The sequence below is a fragment of the Vulpes lagopus genome, chromosome 7 (assembly GCF_018345385.1).
Source record: "Vulpes lagopus strain Blue_001 chromosome 7, ASM1834538v1, whole genome shotgun sequence".
Taxonomy (NCBI): domain Eukaryota; kingdom Metazoa; phylum Chordata; class Mammalia; order Carnivora; family Canidae; genus Vulpes; species Vulpes lagopus.
The window spans coordinates 112,246,968-112,272,363 of NC_054830.1; the positions used below are offsets into that span (position 1 = coordinate 112,246,968).

At 50.1% G+C, this 25,396-nt stretch overlaps 1 protein-coding gene across 4 annotated transcripts in view; it reads left to right on the top strand.

The window, feature by feature from the left end:
* Nucleotides 1–25,396, top strand: part of ACSL6 (acyl-CoA synthetase long chain family member 6) — a 57,938-nt gene that overhangs the window by 13,606 nt on the left and 18,936 nt on the right. For 3 of the 4 annotated variants that reach the window (XM_041764336.1, XM_041764334.1, XM_041764337.1), the window contains 14 exons: nt 3,489–3,709; nt 5,859–5,973; nt 6,665–6,729; nt 7,014–7,115; nt 7,624–7,723; nt 8,304–8,482; nt 9,498–9,530; nt 10,868–10,919; nt 19,155–19,228; nt 20,773–20,850; nt 22,258–22,392; nt 22,800–22,934; nt 24,022–24,117; nt 25,166–25,238. In XM_041764336.1, coding sequence (XP_041620270.1) covers nt 3,515–3,709; nt 5,859–5,973; nt 6,665–6,729; nt 7,014–7,115; nt 7,624–7,723; nt 8,304–8,482; nt 9,498–9,530; nt 10,868–10,919; nt 19,155–19,228; nt 20,773–20,850; nt 22,258–22,392; nt 22,800–22,934; nt 24,022–24,117; nt 25,166–25,238 — 1,432 coding nt within the window. In that variant the 5' untranslated portion in view covers nt 3,489–3,514. Of the gene's footprint in view, nt 1–3,488; nt 3,710–5,858; nt 5,974–6,664; nt 6,730–7,013; nt 7,116–7,623; nt 7,724–8,303; nt 8,483–9,497; nt 9,531–10,867; nt 10,920–19,154; nt 19,229–20,772; nt 20,851–20,907; nt 20,986–22,257; nt 22,393–22,799; nt 22,935–24,021; nt 24,118–25,165; nt 25,239–25,396 lie in introns of all 4 variants that reach the window. The other variant, XM_041764335.1, reaches the window with a different exon arrangement.

Below are 25,396 nucleotides of genomic sequence, written 5' to 3' on the forward strand. Positions count from 1 at the left end.
GCCCAACCTGAGGGGAAGAATAGTCAAGCCCTTTCTGGAGAGAATGAGCCAGCCAGATAAGTGGGCTTTCTGGAGGGAAGGAGCCAGCCAGGAGAAGTTGGTGAGAGGGAGCCCACCCCTAGGATGTACATGGGGAAGAACAAGTGACAGGCCTGATGCTACATCGTGGGCTCTGGTGGACAGCCCAGTGTCGGCAGGGGTGGGGTGGTGGTAGGTAGTAGGTGAGGTAGTGGTTTGGGAGGCTGCAGTCTGGGGTCTGGATTCTGCTCTCCGACTTGCTCCCAGTGTACCTGTGACTGGCAGGTACCTTCCTCAGTGGAGTCTGTGTGTTTCCACCTTAGGCAAGGGCTTCCCAGACACCAGGAATTGAGGAAGTTGAGACGGACCAGTTCTGTTCCTCCCTCTCCTGGGCACTATGATGCTTTGGTGACTTCTGAGAGCTCATGTACCTAGTAGGCCAGCCTCTCAGACTTGTGGCACTGACCTTTGTACAAGATTTCCTGGGCTCGGACTTAATTTCCTGAGTGGAATATTCAGCTGGTGAAGTGCTCCCTGCTCTCTCTCTCTCTCAGCTCTAGCCTTTGTGTGATTCTTCCCTCTGCTCAGGACACTCCTTTCCTCTTTGTCTTCTGTCTCAGCATCAGTATGACTCCCAGCCAGCAGCCTGTCCTGACTCCCCATACCTGAGTCAGGTACCTTCTTTGGCTCCCCATGCTTGATCACAGCCCAGACCGCACAGCACAGCACTGCCCCCTCCTTTATGTGTCTTTTTCATGGGACTGAGGGCAGACCCTCATCTGGCTTATCCCAGGGGCCAGCCCTGGGCCAGACGAGAGCAGCGACCATGTGACGGTTTGCCCAGTGAATGGGGTTTGGGTAAGTGGATGGATGGCTTGACCCTTCTGGGCTGTGCTCTGTAAAAAACCCAGCACTGCAGCAAAGGCTGCAAATGGCCATGTTCTGCTGCAGGGTAGCACCCAGGAGCAACTGCCAAGGGCTAGGGACTGCTGGTAGTGACCTATCTTTCCAGGGTTCTCTCTAAAATTTTTGGGACCACATAGCCGAGCTCTTGGGCTTGTCAGAGGCTTCTCAGCCCATTGACTCAGTTAATCCCATTAGAGGAAACATCAGGAGCCCACCCCAAAGACTGATGAGTATATCTGGATTTTCTATTATGTGTATACAAAGTCATTTACCTGATAGACACAGCAGTGACTTGGTCTCCATATCTGCGGCTGAGGGAAATAAATGTCCCAAGGAAGCTAGCTGGTGGTCTGCTGGGGGTCTTCCCCAGAGTGGTTTTCATTGGTGAATTCACTGGGGTCCATAGTTGGGCCTCTTCTCTGCTGGTACCTTAATGTGATCGGTATGCCAGGAGTGATTTGTTCCTATGGGATGGCCTCAAAACTGATCTAGCTCAAGGAGGCGGCCAGTAAAACTGGGTCTCCAGCTCAGGAACTCAGTGAAAATGATCAGGCTGGCTGGGGGCTTACTTTCTCTGCTCCCCAGGGAGCACCCAGAGTCCATGGGTGGTTCATGAGTGTTACCAGGATTCAGACAGCAAGTTGTGCCACTCGCCAGGGATCACCTTTGCCTGGTGCTTAGACTTGCCTGGACTGAGCAGCCTCCCCGGTCTGACAGCACCTCTTAGCTGTCTGTTTAATCGTGGCATGCCTCTGTGCCAGCCAGATACAGTATGAGTACATGGCTGAGTGATACTATCCCCACTCTAAAGATAGACAACGGGAGGTCCAGAGAGATGGGTTATGTGCAACCTTGTGTAGTTTATAGGTAAAGGAGAAGGAATTTGAACCAATATTTGCCTGTTTTCTCTGCAATGATGTTGCACATCACTGACCTCATCTCTGGTGTGGTGCTCTTACAGTTTAGTACAAATATTATTGTCAGAATTTCAGTAGATGTCTCCTCTCTCAGAGGTCAGGCAATTGCTGCTTGGTTCATCTCCTGTGGCTGTAGAGTGGCTGCTGTTGGGATTCTCACTGGTTTCCAAGAAGGGAAACCACAACCATGCTTCCAAAGGTAGAAGGCCAGTAAGGAGAGCAGCTGTAGATAGTGCAGGGCAGTTGGGAGCCTACCCAGCCCTCATCAGGCTGGCAGACCTGGAGATGTTTTGTGGCACTGGTAGCCTCAGATCCTAGTGGGCAGTGGCTCTGAGGAAGCCGTAGTGAGGATAAATCATCCAATGCCTGGTCAGTCTTGGGAGAAGTACAGACCCCTGAGCCCAGCTGGCCCTCTCTGCCCTGCTAACACTGTTTCACTTAGCGGCCATCGGGAGGACGTGGTAGCCCCTGGGACCTACTCTCTGAACCAAAGTTAGTCACTAGTGCTTCCTACAGAAATGCTTCCCCTGCCCACCCCAGGGCATCCACTCTGTCTCCTCATAGGCTCACTGTGTCCACTCGGGCTGTGGTAGGCAAGCACGGCACCCTGAGTACACACAGCATTCTGCTGAGCCCTTTCTCTCTGCACTTTGGTTCCTTTCCCTTCCCATCAGTTTAACACGTGCTCCTTATGCTGCTTCTGTTTGTTCGGGACATTAGCAGATGGGTTCACAGGGAAGACAGCTTAGGGCCCAGTTCATGATGGGGCCACCCCTGCTTCTTGGTACTTGGTCAGTGGCAGTGCGGAGCTACAGTGCACAGCGGTCAGCAATCTGGGACCAGGGAGCTGTATTTGACCTCACTCCCGTTGCTGTTGGTAACCCTGCTGTTCCCTCAGAAAGTTGGCCCCAGCATCACCTCTGGCCCTGGCAAAACTTTGGCTCCAACTTTTCTTTAAGGAGAGCCTGTGGTAGATCAGGATGTGGACCTGGGGGACCCCTGCTGTATCACTCACTGGACCCTTGCCAGATAGATCACCGCCCTTATGTCACGAGGGCCAGAGGTGTCTGTCAGGATGGGTTGGGGGCTCCACTCTCCTTCCCTTCTCTGTCTCCCTCATGGTTGGAGCCTGGGGCCAGGAGCTTTGAGATAGAGTGGGGGGACCAGGCACCCCTTCACCCCACTCATTCTGGTCACTGTGCTCTTCATACTCTGGGAGCAAAGATAAGCCAAATGGTATGACCACACAGGAGAGGCAGAGCACCCTGACCCTGGGGCTCAGGAAGCTTTACGTACAGAGCTGTCAGAGCGCATGCTGACCTCTGCAAGATACGGAAGCATCTGTCAGTCATGGCCTGGGGCCTGAGCCTGTGGGTCTCAGGAAAACTGGTTGGATGTCTGCCTGTCAAATGTGACTCCTAAGGGCTCTGGCCTGTCACCTGGAAAGGCCCTTCTAGGAGGCCAGCTTCTGGGATATGCTGTGTTGCACCAGGAGATGGTACACCCCAACTAGCCCCGGGCCTGCCCAACAGTGTATTTGGCCAGGGCTTGGCCAAGGTCACGATGTCGCTTGTGATCCAAGACAGATGGAACGACAGGGGAGGGACTCTCAGGTCTTCTCTCTCACCTGCCTCTTGTTTCCTACAGAGTTCATCCTCTCACTTCTGGAGAAAATGCAGACACAGGAGATCTTGAGGTTGCTGCGGCTGCCCGAGCTGGGTGACTTGGGCCAATTTTTCCGCAGCCTCTCAGCCACTACCCTCGTGAGTGTGGGTGCACTGGCCGCCATCCTCGCCTACTGGTTCACTCACCGGCCAAAGGCCTTACAACCACCATGCAACCTCCTGATGCAGTCAGAGGAAGTGGAGGTGAGCAGTGTGGAAGCAGCAGGGCTGTGGGACGTAGTGGACAGAGGCATCTTGAAGGTAGAAGCCAAACTTGTAGCTGATTTGACCTCAAATGGTGCGGAGAACTCGTTTTCCCCTGGCAGCTAGCAGTAAGCACCCCACCACCACCACACCACCACCGCCACCGGGGGCCTTGAACAGGGTCTCCTACAAGATGCTCCTCTGCCTTTCCTAGGAACTGAGCCCTGGGCAGAGCCTGACCGTGGCCTTACACCAGACCTCTAGTTTGCCAGCTTCTTGGGTGGGAAGCCTTAGATCATTGGTTCCTCAGTAGAAAACCTAAGGTTCTCAGGGAGCTGCCAGATAACTCCCCTCTTGGTCTCCCTGTGCCCACTCTGTGCTCATCCTGTGCCCAGCCTTGGTCTACAGCTGGGACTCAGAGCTGAGCCTACCCCATGGCCCCGTCTTCCCAGAGCACATGGACTTACAGGGAGGGTAACCTAGGAGAAGAGGTGCTGTGGCCCAGCCTGGACAAGGGTATCCCAGGCTAATTCTAGAAGGACTAGTGAGATTTCTTTTTTTCTTAAGCTTATGAAATTTAAAAATTGTCTTTTTCTTAAACTTTATTCATTTCGAATATATGCACGCTTCAGAAGAATGAAAGGTCACAGACTGAAAAGCTTCTACCTTCTTCCCCTTGCCTACAAGTTTTCTGTCCTAGAGAACCGTCCATGAGCAAATGGATAGTATCTGCCCCCCCCCTTTTCTTCTTCTTCTTTTTTTTTTTAAGATTTTATGTATTTCTTTGGGGGGGTGCAAGGCAGAGGCATGGGGAAAGAGACTCTTGAGCATACTCCCCGCTGAGCATGGAGCCCTTTAGGAGGGCTCAGTCTCACAAGATCACAACCTGAGCCCAAATCAAGAGTCAGATGCTTAACCCCCTGAGCTACCCAGGTGTCCTTGCCCCTCTTTCTAAATGCTGTCACGCTGCACACACAGTTTGGCATCCTGTTTTTTTGTTATTGATGGTGCATCTTGGCAACCATGAGCATACCAGACTTTTGCCTGGTAGGAGAGGATGCAGGTCTAGATAGGATGAGCATCTTCAGGGCACTTTTCCAGTAATGATGTGTGCAAAGGTGGGGGTATGTGAAATTGTACCTGGTGGCTTTGGGAAATGGTGATTCACATGGGGTGTCTAGATGGCAGAAGGGATACCCATGGGCTAGCAGAGTGGTTTCCAGAATGGCCTTTGGTGACCAGCAGCCCCGAAGGGCTGGCCATGCCTCTTACCAGTTATATGGTCCTTGGCAGTTTCTTAACTCTCTGAGCCTCAGTTGTTCTCAACTGCCAGGTGGGTAATAAAAAGAGCACCCATTTCCTAAGGTTGTGGTAGGGATTTGGTAAGATGACACAGAGAAAGTACTAGACTGTTTTGGTAAACTTATAATTATAACTCACTTGAAGAGGCTAATAAGGACAAAGGTCCATGGGCCAGGACCCTGGAGAAGGGCAGCATGGATTTATTTTGAGTTTTTAGTAGTATAGAGACACAGTGCCAATTTGTGCTATGGAAGGATCAAGTGGCATGGGCAAGAGCGTGCCTAGACAGGTATCTTCAGCCAGTACACACACTAATTCACGCTATTATGTGAATGATGGTTGGCACCCAAATGATTCTTAACCTAGGGGCACAGCAGCAGCAGCAAATGAGATGAAAGCCACCTTGGCAGGCTGATCCTGATGCCAGAGGGTAGCCTGACTGTAGCCAACACTCCCCATTCCATTGAATGAGTGAACCAGAGGTGTATATGAACAGTAACTAAAATTCTGTACATTTTGTGTGTGCTAACCTGGTGTTGAGGTACTGTGTGCCTATATGGGAGATCAGTGTACTGGCCTATGTGTGTGAGCCAACTGTGTTTGAGTGTGGGTGCATACAGGCCTAGTGTAGACAAGCTGGCTGTATGTGAACATGTGTAGAGGTTGTGTGTGTACAGTCCAGGTGTTATGTATAGGCTGTGTATGAATGCATACAGAGCATGTCACAGCCCCAGCCATGTGGCCCTGGTGTGCATCCAAGCTATGTGCAGCCTGATGCACCCTGGTGCCCTCTCCTGATGCCTCTGCCTGCCTCAGCCAGCTTCCCTGGCCTGTGCTTGGCTCGTAGGACAGTGGTGGGGCCCGGCGATCTGTGATCGGGGATGGCCCTCAATTGCTCACCCACTACTATGATGATGCCAGAACCATGTACCAGGTGTTCCGCCGTGGGCTTAGCATCTCAGGTGAGAGGGACTGTGGGGATGTGGAGGCACTGTGGCAGGGAGTGATCGGGTGCAAAGGTTGTGGTGGGCAAACAAGGTACCAGGGGCCTGGGAGGTGGGTGGTGCCCAGGATCAGAGGAGAAAAGCCACTCTTGGCCCTTCTCTCACCCCATCAGATAAATAGCTGCATTATGTGGCCAAAGGGCTGACCTCAGCTTTGTTCTAGAACTTCAGACTGCCTGACCTTAAGCTGTCTCTCAGCCCATACTTTATATCTCCTGTGGGCAGCCCCTGATAAACCTCAAACTGTCAGGCCACTGGTTGGCATGATTCAGAACCTGAGCCTCTAAGATGTCTGGGTGAGACAGGGTATGGGGCAAAAGAAAATGGTTCCAGAGAGACAATTTTCTGCTTCTGCCTCATGGCCAGGTCTCTGTGTCCTCTTGCGGCTGCATCACACAGGTCATGGTGGGAACTGGTAATGTGTCCTCCCACATTTCTGGGCCTCCCTAATTCCTGAGTATGTGTCATGCTTGTGTACTTTAGGCCTTCTTGGGCTTCTGCAGGTTAGAGGGGCAGCTAAGGAGCAGTTCACTTGACTCATGGGCAACCCCACAGTATGGGATGTCCATTCAGGAGTCTGATGAGCAGGTGCAGGTGACACCCCACCCTACCATCCTCCCTGGTACAAGGCTTGCTTATCTCTCTGCAGGGAATGGACCCTGTCTTGGCTTCAGGAAGCCCAAACAACCTTATCAGTGGCTGTCCTACCAGGAGGTGAGTGATGGAGGACAGGCCCCACCCTGTCGACTCATGTAGATCTGGCCCTTGGGGGCTTGTGGGTACAAGCCCCCAAGGGCCCCCTGAGGTCTCAGAGGGTCATTTATTTCTTTGCCTGGCCTCTTTGCCAGACTCCCGGCAGCAACCTCATAGGGCTTCCAGCAGACCTGGGCAGGGATGGGACTTGGGGAGGTCTCAGACCTGTAGGAATCCATACCTGGGGATCTCCCTCCCCTGCCAAAAGTCCTTGCTTTCTATCACTTCCTCATGTCTGTGTGCAGGTGGCCGACAGGGCTGAATTTCTAGGGTCTGGACTTCTCCAACACAATTGTAAACCATGTACGGATCAGTTTATTGGCGTTTTTGCACAAAATCGGCCAGAGGTAAGCATCTGCCTTAAAGTTTTGGAGGTATCAGTGGAGTAGGGGGATTGAATATCATACAACAGCCCTGCTCCCACTGTTTGTAGGGCCTGGGATAAGAGGAAAAATGGATCTAGTTAGTCCATGCCACCCCTCATTCGCTTGGCTTTGCCCCTAATCAGGAGTGGAAATCCCAGCCAAGCTCCATCCATACCACCCAGTCCCACAAAAAGCTGTGTTCTGAGCCATGGGGGAAGAATGACCCAGGGCAGAAGGCCATGCAAGCCTATTATATACACTTGGGCTGTTTGGAGTCCTAGAATTCCTTGGGGATATGCATGATCCAAAGGTTGTGGGTAAGCAGGCACAACTAGTTAGCCTCATGGATTCCTTGCCACACAGAGAGGGCCAGAACAGAACCTTCTCAGTAGGATCCAGAACAAGTACCCTGGTTGCCTGGGCATAAGGGCAGTATAGCCCTCCTATCAGCTCTGTGCTCTCCCAACCCCAGACCTGTGTGTCTCCACAGTGGATCATTGCAGAGCTTGCCTGCTACACGTATTCTATGGTGGTGGTCCCACTCTATGACACCCTGGGCCCTGGTGCTATCCGCTACATCATCAGCACAGGTGAGCCACCACTGCCCCCTCTTGCCACTGGCAGCCAGCTCCTAGAATCCCCTCCCCTCCCCCCATTAGGTTATACTAATTGTCTGACACTAGTAAGTAAGTACTTCACTTCCATCCTCAAAGAACGTTCTCCACTTTGGCCCTTGAGGTAGCTTTCCCTGGTTGGACTTCCCAGAAAGACACCTTACACAGGGCCTGGCTACTATGAAGGGGCTACCAGCCCCCACATGGGCTTCCAAGTCAGCCCCCACATGGGCTTCCAAGTCTCTGAGGCTTAGTATAGCTGGGGGCAGTTGCCTGAGGTGGGGGTGCAGCAAATATCTCAAACAGATCTGAGATTACGGAGCCTGATCCTAAAGCAAAGGAATGCTTGGAATCTGCTCTAGGAAATTCCCTGGTCTTTTGCCCTTGGTTTCTCCCAAGTTCCCTGCTCTTTCCTCTCTATACAGCACTCTATATGGCCCACATGGCCTCTCTTATGCATTTTTATACACAAGCTTTGGCACACAAAGTCCATAGTTCTGTTGCCTGGCACATGTACCCACAGTCACAGCCTGACTTTCCCTGATGGTCCCTTCAGCTGACATCAGCACTGTGGTGGTGGATAAGCCTCAGAAGGCCGTGCTTCTGCTAGAACATGTGGAGAGGAAGGAGACTCCGGGGCTCAAGCTCATCATCATCATGGAACCGTTCGAGGAGGCTCTGAAAGAAAGAGGGCAGGAGTGCGGGGTGATCATTAAGTCCATGCAAGCTGTGGAGGTGAGGATCTGCTCCTGGGCTATTTACTGGGCCACAGCTACTTGGGCCAGTGAGCCAGAGCTGCTGGTTATCTGCCCCTCTCATGCCCTGGGGTGGATGTCTTAGGCCATCAGAGTACTTCAGGGTCAAAACAGAACAGGCTTCACAAGGGCTGGCAGAGGGTGGTAGAGTTGGTGCCCATAGGCATCCTCTCGGCCACAGGCTCAGTTTGTTGGCCCAGCTAATGACACAGCTCCAACACGTGGGTGACGGTACCAGCCTGCCCCAGAGTTATGTCGTGTCTGGGGCTTCCTTTTTTCCATCTAACCATCAGCCTGTCTGAACCTGAGGAGTATAGACATGAGGTCCCAGAGTCTTTGAGAGGTTCTTCCAATGTGTCTGAGACTCCCAGCGGCCAGCAGAACCAGTTTTTCTGTGTGTGACCTCTCTGGAGGTGTGGGTTTGATGGCAGCTTGCCTGCTGGAGTGACACAGGCCATCCTGGCCTCCCAGAACTCACACTCTGCTCAGTTGCAGTTGACCCCAACCATACCTTACTGGATGCAGGCCCCTGGGCTCTCCACTTGTCCTCCTGCATGCCTGTACGTTTCTAACTATGCTTGTAATGCCTGTACACTTGTACCCTTTCATGGCTTTTGGGGTCACATATACAGTGGCAACTCCCATCTGCCCCTCTAGCCCTGACCATTTATCTAGAAGTCCAGGTCACCCAGCCACTCTGTCCAGGTGGGCACCTCAAGCTGTCTCCCCAACTATGCATGTGCACAGTGCCTAGCCTTGCCCTGGGCCTTGAGCACCTTGGCTGTAATGTGCAGGATGGCCTAGGCCTGGATGTGTATTTGAGGAGACCACTCAGGTCTCCACATGGGCTATGTCTGAATAGGGACTCCTGAACTCTAGGCTGGGTACAAGGGCAGGGAATAGTATGCTGAGTTTATTTTGATTTTTTAGGTTTTTTGCTTGTGTTGATTGATAAGAGCTTTTGAGCATTTAAAAATAGGATTTTTCTCTTCCAGGAATGTGGCCAACAGAATCATCATGCTCCTGTGGTAAGCTCATCTGCCAGTGGGTCTTTCTTGAGCAAGATGGTGAGCAGGGCTTATCCTCATAGACTCCATGCCAGGGGCTTGATAGGAGGTCAGAGCAGCCCCCTTGTGTTAATAAGCAGCCACTATGAGCAGCTTGGGAAATGTACCAGAACTTCTGCGGGGGGCGGGGGTGGGGAGGTATGGGGAGTGGTCTAGAAAGGGGCCTACAACAAGAGTCTGACATTTAGGAGTGAGAAAAAAGGGAGCCAATCCTGGCCAGTCTAGGTTCTCTAGGAAGGCTTCTTTGGGAAGGCTTCTTTTTTTCTTTGAAGGTAGTGAACTCTGTCAGGATGGGGTGAGCAGAAGCAGCAACACAACCAGAAATGAACTCTGGGGCTGAGTGGCCTTTTGATGTCTGCTGTCTTTGTTCATCTCTGCTCTGTGAATTTTTCTGTGTGTCACCCCAAAGTGATACTGCCTGGGCTTAAGTCACCAGTGACAGTCACTGGCCCTGGGAGGGCCCTGTGGGGGTTTTAAGCTTGCTTACAAGGCTTCTCACCTCCAGCTCAGCTCTTCCCACTCTTCTTACCTGTCCCTGAGCTTTGTCCTACGTAGGCCGGCCCTTCACGGGTAGCCCTGGGATGTACCCACCTCCTCCATACAAGGCCTTAGAGCACTATTCTCCGACTCCTTTGCATGCTCTTGCTTCTTTGACCTCTGCCAATGGCCAGGCTAGTTCCTCTCCCGGAGCCCACCCTCCATTTATCTGGAGAGATCTGGCCTGTCCCTCATTCTCAGCTCATGTCACCTCCTCTGCATATAAGCAGACACGATAGGTTCCTCCCAGTGACCCCAGGACTGTGTGTCCAGTGCCAGGGGCAAGGGCCTGACGCAGAGCAGTCTTGGTGACACAGTGGGAAGCTCAGTTCCTGGGCCACGTGTTCTCCTCCCAAGCCTAACCCCAGACATTTGGAAGAAAGTAGGAAGGAAGGGTGGAACCAGATCACATCCACTAGAAAGGTGTGGTCTCTTTTAGAGGCCTGAATGTGGCCACTACAGCCTGATCCCATCTAGAATTCAGCTCAGATTCAAGTTGAGGAAGCAGCAGAACCAGGTAAGAGGTTAGTGGGACAGATGGATGTCCAGGCATCCAGTAGGTCTCTTCAGCCTCTTTCCCCCTTTCCTGGGGACTTGCCAGCCTGCCTCTCTGACTGCAGCACACAGGGGTGTGCACATGTACCCACACAGACCCCCATACCTACACATGGCCAGTGGGGCTAGTAGAGGGGCCCAGGGCTCTTGGGCCCTGGCTGGCCATACTGGGTCTATTTAACGCACACTTCTTCTCAACTCTGCAGCCCCCGAAGCCCAGCGACCTCTCCATTGTGTGTTTTACAAGCGGCACAACAGGTGAGCACAGGCACCCAGATCATCAGCCAGGGCCACCTGCAGCCTTTTCCCCACAGCCTTGGTGGGGCAGATGCAGGGGTCTCTGGTGCACTCCATGGCCTGGGCTGAGCCTTGTCCTGTGCTTGGCTACAGATGGCGGGCCCCTCCTGCTGCCCCCAGTGCTCGGCAGGAGGCAGTACAGGTGGCTGGACATGGATGGACAGTGTGGACCGGGAGGTACAAGGTGGGGATGCCATCCCCCGGCGCTGGGGCCACAGAAGGGCTGGGTAGCTGAGTCCCATCACTCCCCTCTGAGAAGCAGCTCTCACCCCTCCACTTCCTGCCTCTGCCTGGCCTTTGTGTCAGGGACTGGGGAACAGGTGTGGGATTCGGTGTCCGAGAGCCCCAAAGTCCCACTTCCACCACTAGCTGGGCAGCTACAAGCCAGTCACTTAACCTCGCTGCCACCCACTCTGCCCAGCTCCTCGCCTTGTAATGAGGGTGGTTAAAAGTGCTGAATAGGAGAGGGGATGGTGTGTGAAAAGGCGGTGCCAAAGCTCTGCAGCATGGGGCTGGTTTGCCATGGACATGGCTGTCAGGACAGGGATAAGCAGAAATAACACCACCCCGTGCCTGGTGCTGACAGAGTATACATAGTGGTGTTTGCAGGGACAGCCAAGGCAGGCTGCCTGGGGCAGGCTGGGGGGCAAGAAGCACACGAGGAACACAGTCAGGGCCATGGCACTTCACAGCCTGCGGTGCCCTGCTCACCCATTCACTGAGCTGCTAGGGCCTCAGCACCACCTGTGAGGCATGCAGATGTGGGGGCTGGTCCTGTGTGGATGCCACTAGTAGGTGATGGTAGGGGACTTGTGCCCTAGTCCCACAACGCCCAGCCCAGTGCTCTTCCCATGCTAATGCTCCATCTCATCTACTGACTTGGAAAGTTGCTTGTCTTTTCCCTAAATGGTCAAGGAATTTCCAGCCTTCTTTTTCCAGACTGAGGACTGGCCTGCCTTGATGTTAGCTCTTAGTGGGGCTTACAGCAAACCAGGGCTTTCCATGCTTCCCGCAGACTTAGCCTCTTAGTCATTTGGCAGATCCTGACCAGCCCCACAAGCAGGACTCTCCATGAGGACGGATCATGATAAACATGACCTTATTGGATCAAGATGGATTTTTGCCATTAACTAAGTGGGTTTGGGGGTTTCCCCCCACATTGCTAATTTTTGTCAGAAAAGAAATAGCATAGCTCTTGCTCCCCAGGAGCTGACATCTAGATTCAACCTGGAATTTAGAAATGCCCTTCAGGTTAACATTGGTTTTTGTCATGAGTTTCATGACGTAAAACTTTGGTGACCTGTCTCTCCAAGGCTGGGGAACAGGTTACTACTGTGGCCTTTAGCTTTGGACCTGTGCCCTTGGAGCGCTCCCCTAGGCTTTTAACGAGTCACTTGATGTTGCCCCATATCTGGAAAAGAACTTCACAGTGCAAAAATGTGCTGTCACCCAGCTGGAGAGGGCAGGCCTCATGTCTAGTGCTTTTCCAGACCATGAAATCACAATTGGAAGCTAAGCCATCCTGCCCAAGCTCTGTGTGATGGAAGTTGTGGGACGTACAGAACCTGACCAACGAGTGGTGATTTAGTGCCCGAGCTTTCCATTCTAGAGATGTTGCTGGTGCCAGGGCAGAACTGGAGGATGTAGTGTACCTCTTATCACCCTGCCTGGCTGTACTTGGATTTCCCTGGCATTAGCCTGAGCTTTGCTTCTGGTAGCCATCCTGTTGTCAAGCACATCAGCCCTGCATGTCCTCGGCATCACAGCCTGCATACAGCTTCCTTTCCATACTGAGCGTCCTGGCTCATCAAGAGCTACACTGTTCTTTCAGTGAGGAAAGATGGAAAATATGATCTAAACCTGATATTTGGTTCAGGATTCTGGTGGAATCATTCTGGGAAGATTTTTTTTGTTGGTATGTGATGGAAACATCTGTGGAAATTCCTAGAATAAGCCAGTGCTTTGGAGCCTATAGTCAGGCCAACAAGGTCCTGGAGGAGGTGAGAGCTTGGGGTTTGTCTATACTCAGGGATGGCTACTGGATGGTTATGTAATTCGTTATTCCAAATTCATTTGTTTTTTAAATTAGAGGTTTATTTTTTTTAATTTTTATTTATTTATGATAGTCACAGAGAGAGAGAGAGAGAGAGAGAGAGAGAGAGAGAGGCAGAGACACAGGCAGAGGGAGAAGCAGGCTCCATGCACCAGGAGCCCGATGTGGGATTCGATCCCGGGCCTCCAGGATTGCGCCCTGGGCCAAAGGCAGGCGCTAAACCGCTGCGCCACCCAGGGATCCCTCGTTATTCCAAATTCATAAAATGACTTTTAGCTGGACTGGAGTCTGACACCCTCTCCTCCCAAAAAAGACAACTTGTGGGTATAACATAGTCCAGTTTAGGAAGTTTGGCCTCAGGAATGATAATTAAGACCTGTCCTATGAGTATATGTACTCTGTCTTCCCAGAGAAGAAAATACAGTGGTCTCAATCTATGTTTTTAGCATTCTTTTTCTTATTTATATAGATTGACTCATTCAGCTTATTTATGGAGCATCCACTATGCATCAGACCTAGTGCTGGGGGCTGAGGTCACAAGGATGGATAAGCCAGAGCCCTGTTTTCTTGAGCTCACAGCTCACATCACCAAGCAGTTCAGTAAAATTTGGTCACTGTCTCGAGGGTCTGCATCCCAGGGTGCATGGAGCACTGGGCCACCAAGAGGTCGGAAGAGCAAAACAGAAAGGATTCTCAGAGGAAGTCCATCTGAGCAGAGTCTTGAAAGAGTGGTAGCTGGAGGAGAATAGAAGGAAGGGCACTCTCAGGGGGAACAGCATATGCAGAGGATTGGCTGCAAGAAAGAAAATGTTGCTTTGAGAGAGAGCTGACTGAGGGACTGGTAGTCTGGGGACAGGATCTGGAAACACTGGCAGGGGAGGAGTGATAGGGGCAGGAGTTTCAAATGGAGACAGCTGGAGATAGATGCTAGAGCAGAATAGAATCTGTCAGCATTATCCAGTGGCTAAGCTGTTGCCCATAGGATGTTGCTGGTGCTCTTGGCAAAGGCTAATCATAGAGTGGAGGCTGGATGCAGAGGCTGATGCAGTGGAATGAGCAGTGAATGGGAGGTGAGGTTGTGATTTCAACAGGTGTGGACAATTCCTTCAGTTTGGTGGCCATGTCACCAAAAGACATGCTGACACTCACTTGGGCACTTTATTATATGTATGTTAGGCTGTAAGAGACAGTTTAAGTAAAAAACAAATTAGCTCTGAAGAAACAACAGAGCAAGAGTGGAGCTGACAGAGGCTTGGAGGGGATGAGGCTCATGTTATTTTCCTGGAAACCCCTGAAAGTGTTCTGTGGCATCGAGAAAAAGCCACTGGAGACAGAGGAAAGGGAAGTGCTGTTCAGTGGAGCCAAGCCCCCAAAGCTTTGGTTTATTTATTTATTTTTTTAAGATTTTATTTATTTATTCATGAGAGACAGAGTGAGAGGCAGAGACACAGGTAGAGGGAGAAACAGACTCCCTGCAAGGAGCCTGATGTGGGACTCGATCCCAGGACCCCGTGTCACAACCTGAGCCAAAGGCAGACGCTCAACCTCTGAGCCACCCAGGTGTCCTACAAAGCTTTGGTTTAGATTAGAGGAGAGAGGAGGCTTCCAGGTACCACTAGGAAAGAGACATGTCCTGTCTGGAGAAGAAGGGGAGGAAGTATAGGGGGAGGCGTCTCGTCTCTGCTGATTGGGGACACCCATCAAAACTCAGCCATCTGCAGTCCATTAGCTGAGTATGTAGATACCCATCAGCCTTATGTCTGTGGCTGCTCAGAGGTGGGATCTTGGGAAAATGTTCTCCTTGACGTGTTTGCTTTACACCATTTAGTTCAGGACTTATACGACCATATGCATCATACTGACATAATCTCAGTATTCCTGCTGTGCAGCTTTAGGAGAATTTCTTGACCTCTCTTAAGCCCCCATTTCCTTGGATATTAGATGAAGCTAGCTGATATCTGTAGCATGGGCTATTTTAAGAAATAACTGAGCTGCCATGCATGAGATGCCCACCTAGCACAGTGCCCACATTCGTGGGTGTTCAGTAACTGGCTGCTATTAGAGATATTATTTGTATTCCTACCAGCTCTTCAAGTCTGATTGTTTAAAAAAAATTTTTTTTAATGGTGGATATGGGGTTGATGAAAGTAAGACTCAATCCTAAAAGAAGATTTGGGACCCTCTAGCAGGGAGATGAATACTCTGCCTTAGAAAGCTCCCAGAGCATTTCTGTCACTGGCATCTTTTGTAACCTATCTTTGTGTGAAAGTGGAAACAAGCAGCCAGAGGAACCTCCAGCCAGAGGGCCCGGCACTGCTCCCAGCTCCACTCCCACCCACCCCTGTAGGAGAAACCTTGAGCTTAGCTTGACCCCCATAATTGCTCTCACTTGGAGCCAGTGTCCATCCAGTGTAGACCTTCAGCCAGTGAAATGCCTTTCTGCACATCAGCCATGGATGGCCAGCCCAGGAATGTTGGCTAAAGCCCAAATGACAGTTGCAGAATCTGAAACGAAGAGGTTTTTTCCTTTCATCAGCTGGAGGGAGGACAAATGGGAGGATGGCCAGCCTATCAGTAGAAGGTAGTAGGCTTCATGCTGCTGAGATGTCGGGGCCCAGACAGCTGCACCTCCAGCCCATGTTGCACCAGAAGAGGAGAAAGCCAGAGCAAACATTGGTTCTTTAACTTTGCCATGGGTCTAGTGAGAAATGCTTACCTGTTCCTCCATATGAGTAGCTTGGAAATTTTTCCATATCACATTTGAAAGAAATGCTGCTAGAAGCTTGCACTTGTCCTGGAATCAGAGAAGCAAGCAGAACTTTCCAAAGGCTTACTTACCCCCCACCTCAGACCTTGCATCTTCTCCCAGGATTTGTTGTCCACATGTGCTTCTCCTTCATCCTTTGGGACTGCATCAAGGGCTGACTTGAGGAAATCATTTGAACATTTCTGGGAACATTTTAAAATTCTGTAACTCATTGGAAGTTTATGAAACCTCACTCGTACATGTAAGAAAGCTGGAGGAGGACAAAAAACAGCAGAGCGAGAAGGGACAGCCAGACTGCCTGGCCTGCAGCCAGCCCTAGCTGGGGACACAGCAAAGTGGACCAATTTGCACTTTCGACCTACACCTGCAGTTCTGAGTTCAGGCTGTCTGTGACTTATGACCCCTGTGAAACTCACCTGGTGGTGACTAGAAAAGGCGTGAGGTGCCTGTGTTTTCATCCTGGGGGCAGAAAAAGAGCTACTACCCCCCCTACTGAGCAACTTTAAAGGCACAGATGGAGCTAAAGGTTTGTTTCTAAAAGGTATAAACTTTTCTCATCATTTTGGAGAGGAAAAAGATTTGTCCAAGCAGGCCTGAGTGACTGCTACCCTTATATGTGTTGTGGACTGAACTGAATGGAGGCTTCAGACAATTTTCATTAATGAAGACAACTTTCTCTTGAGGTTCTCAGCCATCCACTCTGAGGTTGTATTAGACATGAGCAAGTCAGCCAGCTTAGCAGATCTAAAGCTCTATAGCATCAGATCATATTTTGTAGGAGCTCTGATTTCATACCTAGCATTTTGGAGGTATTCCTTAGAAGTTTCCAGAACTTGAGAATCCAGAGGTAAAAATCTCCAGGTGATACTCTCAGGATAGTTCATGAGCCCAGAGACTCTGTGGGACTTATGCATGAGGGATCGTTCAGGGACACTTCTTAATATGGGCTTGGGTTTGACGAAGAAGGATGCTGGAATGAAAGGATGACCAGCAGAGGTGCAATGGATCCCATGGATCTTCTTCATTAAAAGAAGAAGGATATTTTAACAGCTACCTATTCAAACCCTGTAACCCTCTGTGTCCCCAAAATCCTCCGTGCAGTTTGCAGTATGGTTGTGTGTGCCAGAGCACTTGTTAAAACCCCCGCCCATCACATACCTGGGTCAGACCGAGATGGGCCCGTCCTGACCCCTGCATCTGACAGAATTTTTCTGCCCCGTAATGAAAACAGGCACCTCACTTACCTTTTCTGATCACTGCCAGGTCAATTCCCCCTCTAGGGGTGGATCAGGCTGTGTGTTGGGGGAGGGGGGCGTCCCTAAGTCACAGACAGCCTGATCTCAGAACTGCAGGTCCAAAGCACAAGTGGGTCCACTTCACTGCCATTTCTTCGGCCCCAGCTAGGGCTGGCTGCAGGCGGGGCGGGGTGGGGCAGGCTGCCTGTCCCCTCTCCCTCTGCTGTTTCTCCTCCTCCAGCTCTGAGGCTTTTGGTCCACTCCCACCAGGTGGAAGTGGGGAGGGAGAAAAAGGAAGTGGGAAAGATGAAACGGAGAGATGGCCACTTACAGGAGTTCTCTTGATTATCTGCTCCCTCCTCCCCTTCAGCTTCTGCCTGTGGTGTTCCCAGCTGCTTCCCCGAGTCAGGCAGACACTGACCTGTGGACAAGATGCCTTTTTTTTTCCTGTTAAATTTTATTTAAATTCAGTTTGCCAACACAAAGTACAGCACCCAATGCTCATCTCATTATGTGCCTTCCTTAATGCCCATCACTCAGTTACCCCATCCCTCCAACCCACTCCCCTTCTGCAGCCCTTTGTTTCCCAGAGTTAGGAATCTCATGGTTTTCTCTTTTTTAATCCACCATTCCCACCACCACCCTCTCAGCTTGATATTCCCTCTGCACACTCCATATCCAGTCCCTGGGATTTATTATTTATTTGTAGGTACAGTTTTCACATTTCTCACTGGGACCCTCAGCTGCAGGAAACAGATCAAACTTTGAGTTAGCTTGGGTTTTGGGCCCCGAAAGAAGATCCCTCATTCCTCCCCACTTTGACAGGGTCTAGAACTGTGTAGCTCTTTCTGAAGAAATTCTTCTCACAAATCCACTTCTCCCCATCTCTCCTCCTCTTCCTATCCCCCTTTCCCTCCCTTCCCCCCCTTCCTCAACTCCTCCCTCTCCTCCTCTTCCTCCTTCTCCCTCTTCTTCTTTTCCTCCTTCTTTTCCCTCTCCTCCTCCTCCTCCTTCTTCATTGAACTAAAATTCACCTGGCATAAAATTAAACATTTTAAAGTGAACAATGTGGTAGCATGTACTACAATACTCTCTTTAGCTCTGTTCACTTAGACCTTTTATCACCTCTTTCTGGGTAAGGATTGCAAAGTTAACATATTCGTGTATTTAATATATACCGGGTAAATTCTGCTCATGGCCTGGCTCCTCATGTTTGGAGTTTCACAAATGTTTTATCTGCTGTCTTAGTCGAATCTTCTAATTTAACATCTTTTGCACATGGATTATATCCTTAGACCTTCTGAAAGCCAATGAGGTAGGCATTGTCCTTATTTTACAGGTAAGTGAACAGAGAGGACAGATGGCTTCCCTGTGCTATGCTGGCAGTGACAGGCAAGGCCAGGAGTTGAAGCCAGTTAGTTGTGTCCAGCAGCAGCACATGTTGTGTCCATGAATGTTGTGACATGAAATGGTAACTAGCTGGCCTCCCTCCCAACCCACTGTGTCCTGGGTCCCCATCTAGCCTCTGTCTTCTGAGTCATTCTAGCAGACTTGGGGTTACTACAAGCAGTACTGAAAGGTCTTATCAAGACAAAGTGAGAATATCCGTGTCCTGTCTTTGCTGATGAGCTGGCAGGAGGGGCTGCCCCTGTGCTCTGCTCCTCTAGCCTGGCCTGAGCCTAGGGCCTTTCCTAGTGCTGCGTGCAGCAAGGAAGTCCTCTGCCAGCACAGCACAGATGGCTGCTGGATTCTGGGGACTAGACCCACTCAGCTCAGAAAGCAGCACAGGGTACTCAGTATCTGAGGAGACTAGGAACTGAGAGCCTGTGCTTCCCCAAGAGGCAGGAGAGGGGAAGGCACAGGCCACAAGTAGCCAGCCTGTCAAGCCTTGGGACAGCCTGGCTGTGTGACTGTCACCTGTCTTCTGGTCCTAAGCTGCTGGGACCTCAAGGTGGGCTTTGAGGGTCTATAGGATGAACGTCTCTGACACAGCATTCATTGTCTAAGACTCTAAAGTGGCTGCAGACGAAGGCCAGAGGCTTGGATGGGCAGTATGGAGTGGGACTGTCAACTTGGACAGTCTTCTCAAGGAGTGGCCCTTGAGCTTCCAACTAATTTGCCTTTTTGTTTTCTCTTTTCAGGGAACCCAAAAGGTGCGATGCTTACCCATGGGAACGTGGTGGCTGATTTCTCAGGCTTTCTGAAAGTGACAGAGGTGAATAAAGTAGACTCACTAAAGCAGGTGTCTCTTGAGGATACTCTCAAGCCTCAGAGGCTTTTTATTTGTTTTCTTTTTATCCCCCCTCCCCGATGTAATCTGAGCTGCCTTTCCCAGGCAGGAGTTTCTGTTGTCATTAGAGCAACACTTTAACCCCCCCCAAACTCTGAAATGATCCATACCTCATAAATAGCCAATTTGAGTTTTAAGAGTGCTAAGATCCCAGAAAGAGAAAACATGTGAACCTATTTTTCATTTTTAACTGCAAAAAAGTGAGCTTTCTGTGGTTTTATGTATACCTTTATTTAGAAAGTGATCCTTAATAACTTGTTTTTCAAATAGGCCAGGCTTTAATTCATTTTGTGTTTAAGGACTACTAGAGTCTGAGAAACAACGGCAACTGCTAATTTGTAAGACTGTACTTAAAAAGGTAAATCTAAAGTAAAAACAAACAAAAACCCCTTGACATCTTGGCCTGACAAAAACATGTTAACATTTTATAACCGGCTAAGAAGGAAGGACATTTTTCCTCAAGTGGTGAGTATCCATAAGTCCTGCAAGTTTCCTTCAGGAGAATGGAATGTTCCTTTTCATGTAAGTTAGGCTTTTTCTCTGCTGTGGAGAAAGATCACCCTCCACATTCATGCCTGATGACATTATGGAGTATATGCCCCGAGTACTGGTAGATTCTGATAAAAGACTCTGAGAGACTGTTGTGGCTGAACCTAGTCAGGAGCCATGAGCCAGGTTCCTGGGGCTTGTCCAGGCTCATTCAAAAGCCAGCCCAGGAGGACGAAGGCTCTGTGAAGGGGTCAGGGGCAGGGAAGTCCCATAATGCAGAGCCCCTGAGTGTTGGCCTTGTGCACATCCCCCTGGCCAGAGCAGCCTCTGTCCCTGAGGTCAGTCCCTTCTGTGTATAGTGGGCTGGGGGGCACAGCAGGCCTTCCTCTGAGCCTCCCCCACAGGCCCTGTCCCCAGGCCATGGCTTGTGAGGCCTGGCTCTGCCATCTGTTTGTCTGGGGTTCATACCCCAGCCACAACTGGTGTAGACCTAGGGTGCCCTGGGTCCCTTTTCTGGAACAAGGACCAGAAAGTGCCAACAAGCCGAGACCCTCAAACTCCCTGCCCAGGTGGCCCAGGAAGATGGCGAAGTGGGGCCTGGCCCCCCGAGGAGACTTCCCTGCGGAGCTGGGCTCTGCTGGTTTATGTGTGCTTCACTGGGCTTTTTGCTTCTGCAGATAACCTAGACCTACTGGCTGCGCCCTAACACTCCGCCTCCTACGCTGCCCTGTCTCTCTCCCTCTTTTCTTCCTGCGTCTTTCATATACCTCTCTCTCTCTCTCTCTCTCTCCCTCTCTCACACACACTTTTTCTCTCTCTTTCATCTTGCCCCTCTCTCTGCCCCCTTCCCTCCACCCCCCTTGCCCCCCCCTTCCTGTTTGCCCCTCCAGGACCATTTTCTCTGTATTGTTTTATGACTCTCTTGTCGTCTTCCTGTCAGTGTTTCTTTCCTTTCTGTCTCCCATGCCCGTCACCTGCAGAAAGTGATCTTTCCGAGACAGGACGATGTGCTCATCTCCTTCCTGCCTCTGGCTCACATGTTTGAGAGAGTAATCCAGGTAAGACGCCCACCTGACTGACCGGGCCTTGCCTGGGCTCCTTCTGTTTTCTTACAGAGTCAGTGGGCTCCCACTTGTGCGGATGTGCACATTTCCTATTTGCCTTTAGCACACATGTTTGAGCGAATGGTGCAGGTAAGGCCCGGCTCCAGGGAGGCACAATCTGTGCCCAGAACCCAGGACCCTAGCAGGGTGTCACTTGTCACTGGTGCCATGAAGTAGAACTAAACTGCCCTGTCCTCAGAAGGTACCATAGGGGTCAAGGGACCTTGGCCACCGGACCTGTCCCTTCTGGTATGACTCCAGGGAAGACCCCAGGCCTGCCTTGTCTTACCTGTGGATATGCCTCAGCTGACAGAGGCCCCAGCAAATGGCCTCTGCTCAGAGAGGATTTACTATTCACACTCTGTGCAGTATGATGGCCAAGACACTTACATACCATAACTTCCAAAACTCATGAACTCCTGGAGAGGAAAACAAGACAGTGAAGTTGGGGGATCCAACTGTCATGACCCCTCACTCCGGCGATGGGACTGGCGTTATGATTGGCCCTGAGACCGGCCTTGTGGGAGGTGGGGGTGGGGGTGCGGGTACCTTCCACATAAGGTTGTGGAAACAAAGAATTTTCCATGCATGTGTCACTCAAGGGACCAGCCTGTGAATGAGCCGTGTCTTCTAAGCCTCTCCTGTCTCACTTGGAGGAGAGCTGGTATATTAGGGCATGCTTTCCAGCTTTTCATACCTGGATTAGAATGCCATAGTTCATTACTATGAGCTAGTTTTGTGACTCTGGGCAAGTCCCTTTACCTTTCTGAGTTTTGCATTCTTCGCCTGTGAAATGGAGATATAAATGCTGCCTCACTCGTAGAGTTGCTGTGAACATTAAAGAAAAGAGCATGTTTCAGCCCCTGGCATATTCCTAAACCCACTAAGAATCATCCCGGCCCCCCTTTGGCCCTCCATCAAGTAACACCCACAGCCAACATAAACAGTGTCTCACAGTACTCATGGGCACTGTACAGCCTTCCAGGTATCCCTGAGGGAAATCCACAGACCTAGAGTGGACCCATCAATAGGGTGCGGTACAGCTGAAAGACCTGAGTTCCCAGGGAGGTCCTTGCCCAGGGCTTGGGAATTGAGTGTGAGGGAGTAGGCTCCACTTAGCCTTGCTGCTCTGCATCTTCCAAAGACTCAGGATTCCCCTCTGTCTCTTGCTACTTCACCCCCATGCCGAGTGGGTCTTAATGGGAAGGGAGAGCATCTCAGATGGTATTCTTGAGTGTCTCATGGCAGCAGCCAGAGCTGGGTTAGGGGGTCATGGGTGCCCTCCATGTAGGGCAGAGCTTTGGACTACAACCAGGAGTGACTACCCTGAGGGACTTCTCTCTTCCTGTCCTCTCCCTCCAGTCTGTTGTCTACTGCCATGGGGGACGTGTCGGCTTCTTCCAGGGAGACATCCGTCTCCTCTCAGATGACATGAAGGCTCTGTGCCCCACTATCTTCCCTGTGGTCCCTCGATTGCTGAACCGGATGTATGACAAGGTAAGCCCTATAGGGAGTCTCTGGCCAGACTAAGCTGCTGTGCATCTGCTTGTCTGGACAGGATCTGGAGCCCCAGGCAGGCTTTCCATGCTTCCTGGGGCATGAGGTCCTAGAATTTGCCTCTTCTCTTCCTTCACTCTCACCTTCCTTCTCCTGTTTTCTTCCAATTCTCTAAAACCTTATTTAAGGAGATTTTTCTTCAGGAATGTCTATCCCCACAATGTGACCAGATGCTGATTAACCTTTAGCTGGGTGTCGCATACCCACTGACCTCCCGCAGAGGCAAAATGGAGCATGGCTTCTCTGTTGGTCAGGCTTGCCTTCTTCGTGGGTTAGGCGGGCGAGGAGTGTCTGTCTAAAGGTAGTACACACAGGCCTGACAGCTGCTTCCTATTTCTGTTCCTCAGATCTTCAGCCAGGCAGACACACGACTAAAGCGCTGGCTCCTGGAGTTTGCAGCAAAACGTAAGCAGGCTGAGGTCCGGAGTGGAATCATCAGGAATGATAGTATCTGGGATGAACTCTTCTTTAATAAGATTCAGGTAAGAAAATGAACAAGTGACACCCAGGTGGTCTTAGGGAATAATTTGGGAGGCTTATTCCAGTGGCCTGTAATCTTATAAAATAACTCATTTGCTCATGAAATCAAAGCTTAAGCTACCATTGAAGTATTAAAGGACTCCTTTTTATTATTTGGATGTGTGTGATATTTGCCAAAAGGCAACCAGCAAGAAGGACTCCTGGAAAGTAGGCCCCCTGGCCTCCACAGGCAACTTTGCCCTTTGGTGGCCAGGTCCATCAGGTATTCCTATGGCCTGAAGGTTCTCTTGCCCCTCCCTGTAGCCTTGGCTATGCTGGCTTTCCAACAGCACTAGGTTCTACCCAGGTATCCAAGAATCTTCCTTTCCTTTCCTATTTCCTATTCCTTCAACCCTGTCCTGGTTGTCCAGGAATATTTTAAACAGAGCCTGTTTAGTCCTGGACTGGGCCAATCATGAATTACTCACTGCTGTATCCCCATATAAGTTTTCAGGCTCTACAAATACCCAAGGAATTTGTAGCTAATTAGTAGCATTACTCGTTTTTTTCTTACTACTCTATTTTTAGCTAAGACAATTAATATTTAAACTCTCTTGGCTCAAATTACAGAAACAAAGTGTTTAAAAGAATCCGTTGTCCTCTGCAGTGCATAGTAAATAGAGTAGAGCATGGTATTGATTTAAAAATGAGAAAAGGCTGTGCCATTACAATGGAAGTGGGAAGAAATTGTCCTAAGTAATTGTTTTGGCTACTTGCAAATGATGGGAGAGTGAGGAAAAAGCTGTGTACTTTAAAGAAGGGAAAGCCAAAGTTATAGAATAGTACACAGATTAATGGTACTTACCTCCAAAGACACAGAGGAGTTGGCCATATTGTGGTCAAGTTGCAAAGCTGATTGGATTGATTCATTTGAAAGGAGATGAGATTCCTTCAGCTCATGTGGTATGCAGCCTCAGACCTTCTCTTTTATCCCTATCGTATGGCAAGGTAAAGTCCAACTGTTGAATGTTGACCTTGGATAGGGCCTACATGGTCTATACGCCATCTCCAGCAGCACAAACTGTGGCAGATTCTTTTCTCTTCCCACAGGCCAGTCTTGGTGGATGCGTGAGGATGATTGTCACCGGAGCAGCCCCTGCATCACCGACAGTCCTGGGATTCCTCCGGGCTGCTCTAGGATGCCAGGTAAAGTCTCCATGTGGCTTTCCCTAGGGGCAATGGGATGTGTGTCAGGGCAGAGCCCATTACAGTCTCTACTGGAGAAAGATTCTGGGGGCAGGAATTGAGTGGGACAAAAGCTCCCTCCTCTGAGGATAAAAAAGGCTCAGAGTCAGTGAAAGCCAAGATGCTCTTGTGACATTCTGCAAAGTCCAAGTGTACCCACTGTACCCACTCTGAGAAAAAAGGTAGTTAAACTATATATGGATCATCATTGTTCTAGAGAACCCATACTGCACTTGAGCCAGCATCTCTGCATTCTCCAACCTGCAAAATATCTCCCAACCCAGAAAAGGAGCTGTCGAGATGGGGAATGAACTCCATTGGTGTTTTGTTATTTGGTTAAATAGGTTTTGTCATCTCTAAAATATTCATTCCTTCATTTATCCACTCAATTAATATTTATTAAATTCCTGCATACGCAGGGCTATGACTCATATATTTTATGCAAAGTAGTTGTATCTGTTTCATAAATGTGCATGCTTAAGTTTATATACCTTAGAAGCCAGTGCTCCTTTCACTGTCATCCTATTCTGTACCAACATAGCCCGACCACTCCTAAAGGCAGACTCTCACACATAGTGTATTCCTACAAGCACATGGGGCTCTAGAAAGGAATATTTTACAGAGCCAAAGGGAAACATATAGTAACTTTTAAAATACTTGTCTTCCATACTGTTATCCAAAAAATAAAGTCAGTAGTTGAAAATAGGTCAGAAAAATAAAGTCAGTAGTTGAAAATAGGTCAGAAATCTTCACCCCCAAACCAAATAACCTTCTCTACTAAGTGTCTGAAAAAAAAAAAATAGCCCTTCTTCCAAGCCAAGGAACCACACCTGTTGTCTGCATTCAATTTCCCCTAGAGGGGCTTCCCTCCCCGCACCCCCCCACCCCCACCACTCTCCCCAGCGTGGAACAGCCACATGCTCCATGGGAGGTTCCCTAGCTGCAGAGGGCAGCCAGTCAGATGTAGGAGCACGTATACTTACAGTGTAGTTTTGTTTTTTGTTTGAAGGTTTATGAAGGTTATGGCCAAACTGAGTGCACAGCTGGATGTACCTTCACCACACCTGGAGATTGGACCTCAGGTAGGATGGGCTAGAGATCATGTGGGAAAGACTCATGCTGATCTCAAACTTCCTTACAGAAAGCAAACTTACATGGGCACTTAGGAAAAAAGTGACAGAAAAGAAAGAAAAACACTGATGGTGGTTATGTCTGGGTTGTGGCATACTGGGTGTTGTTC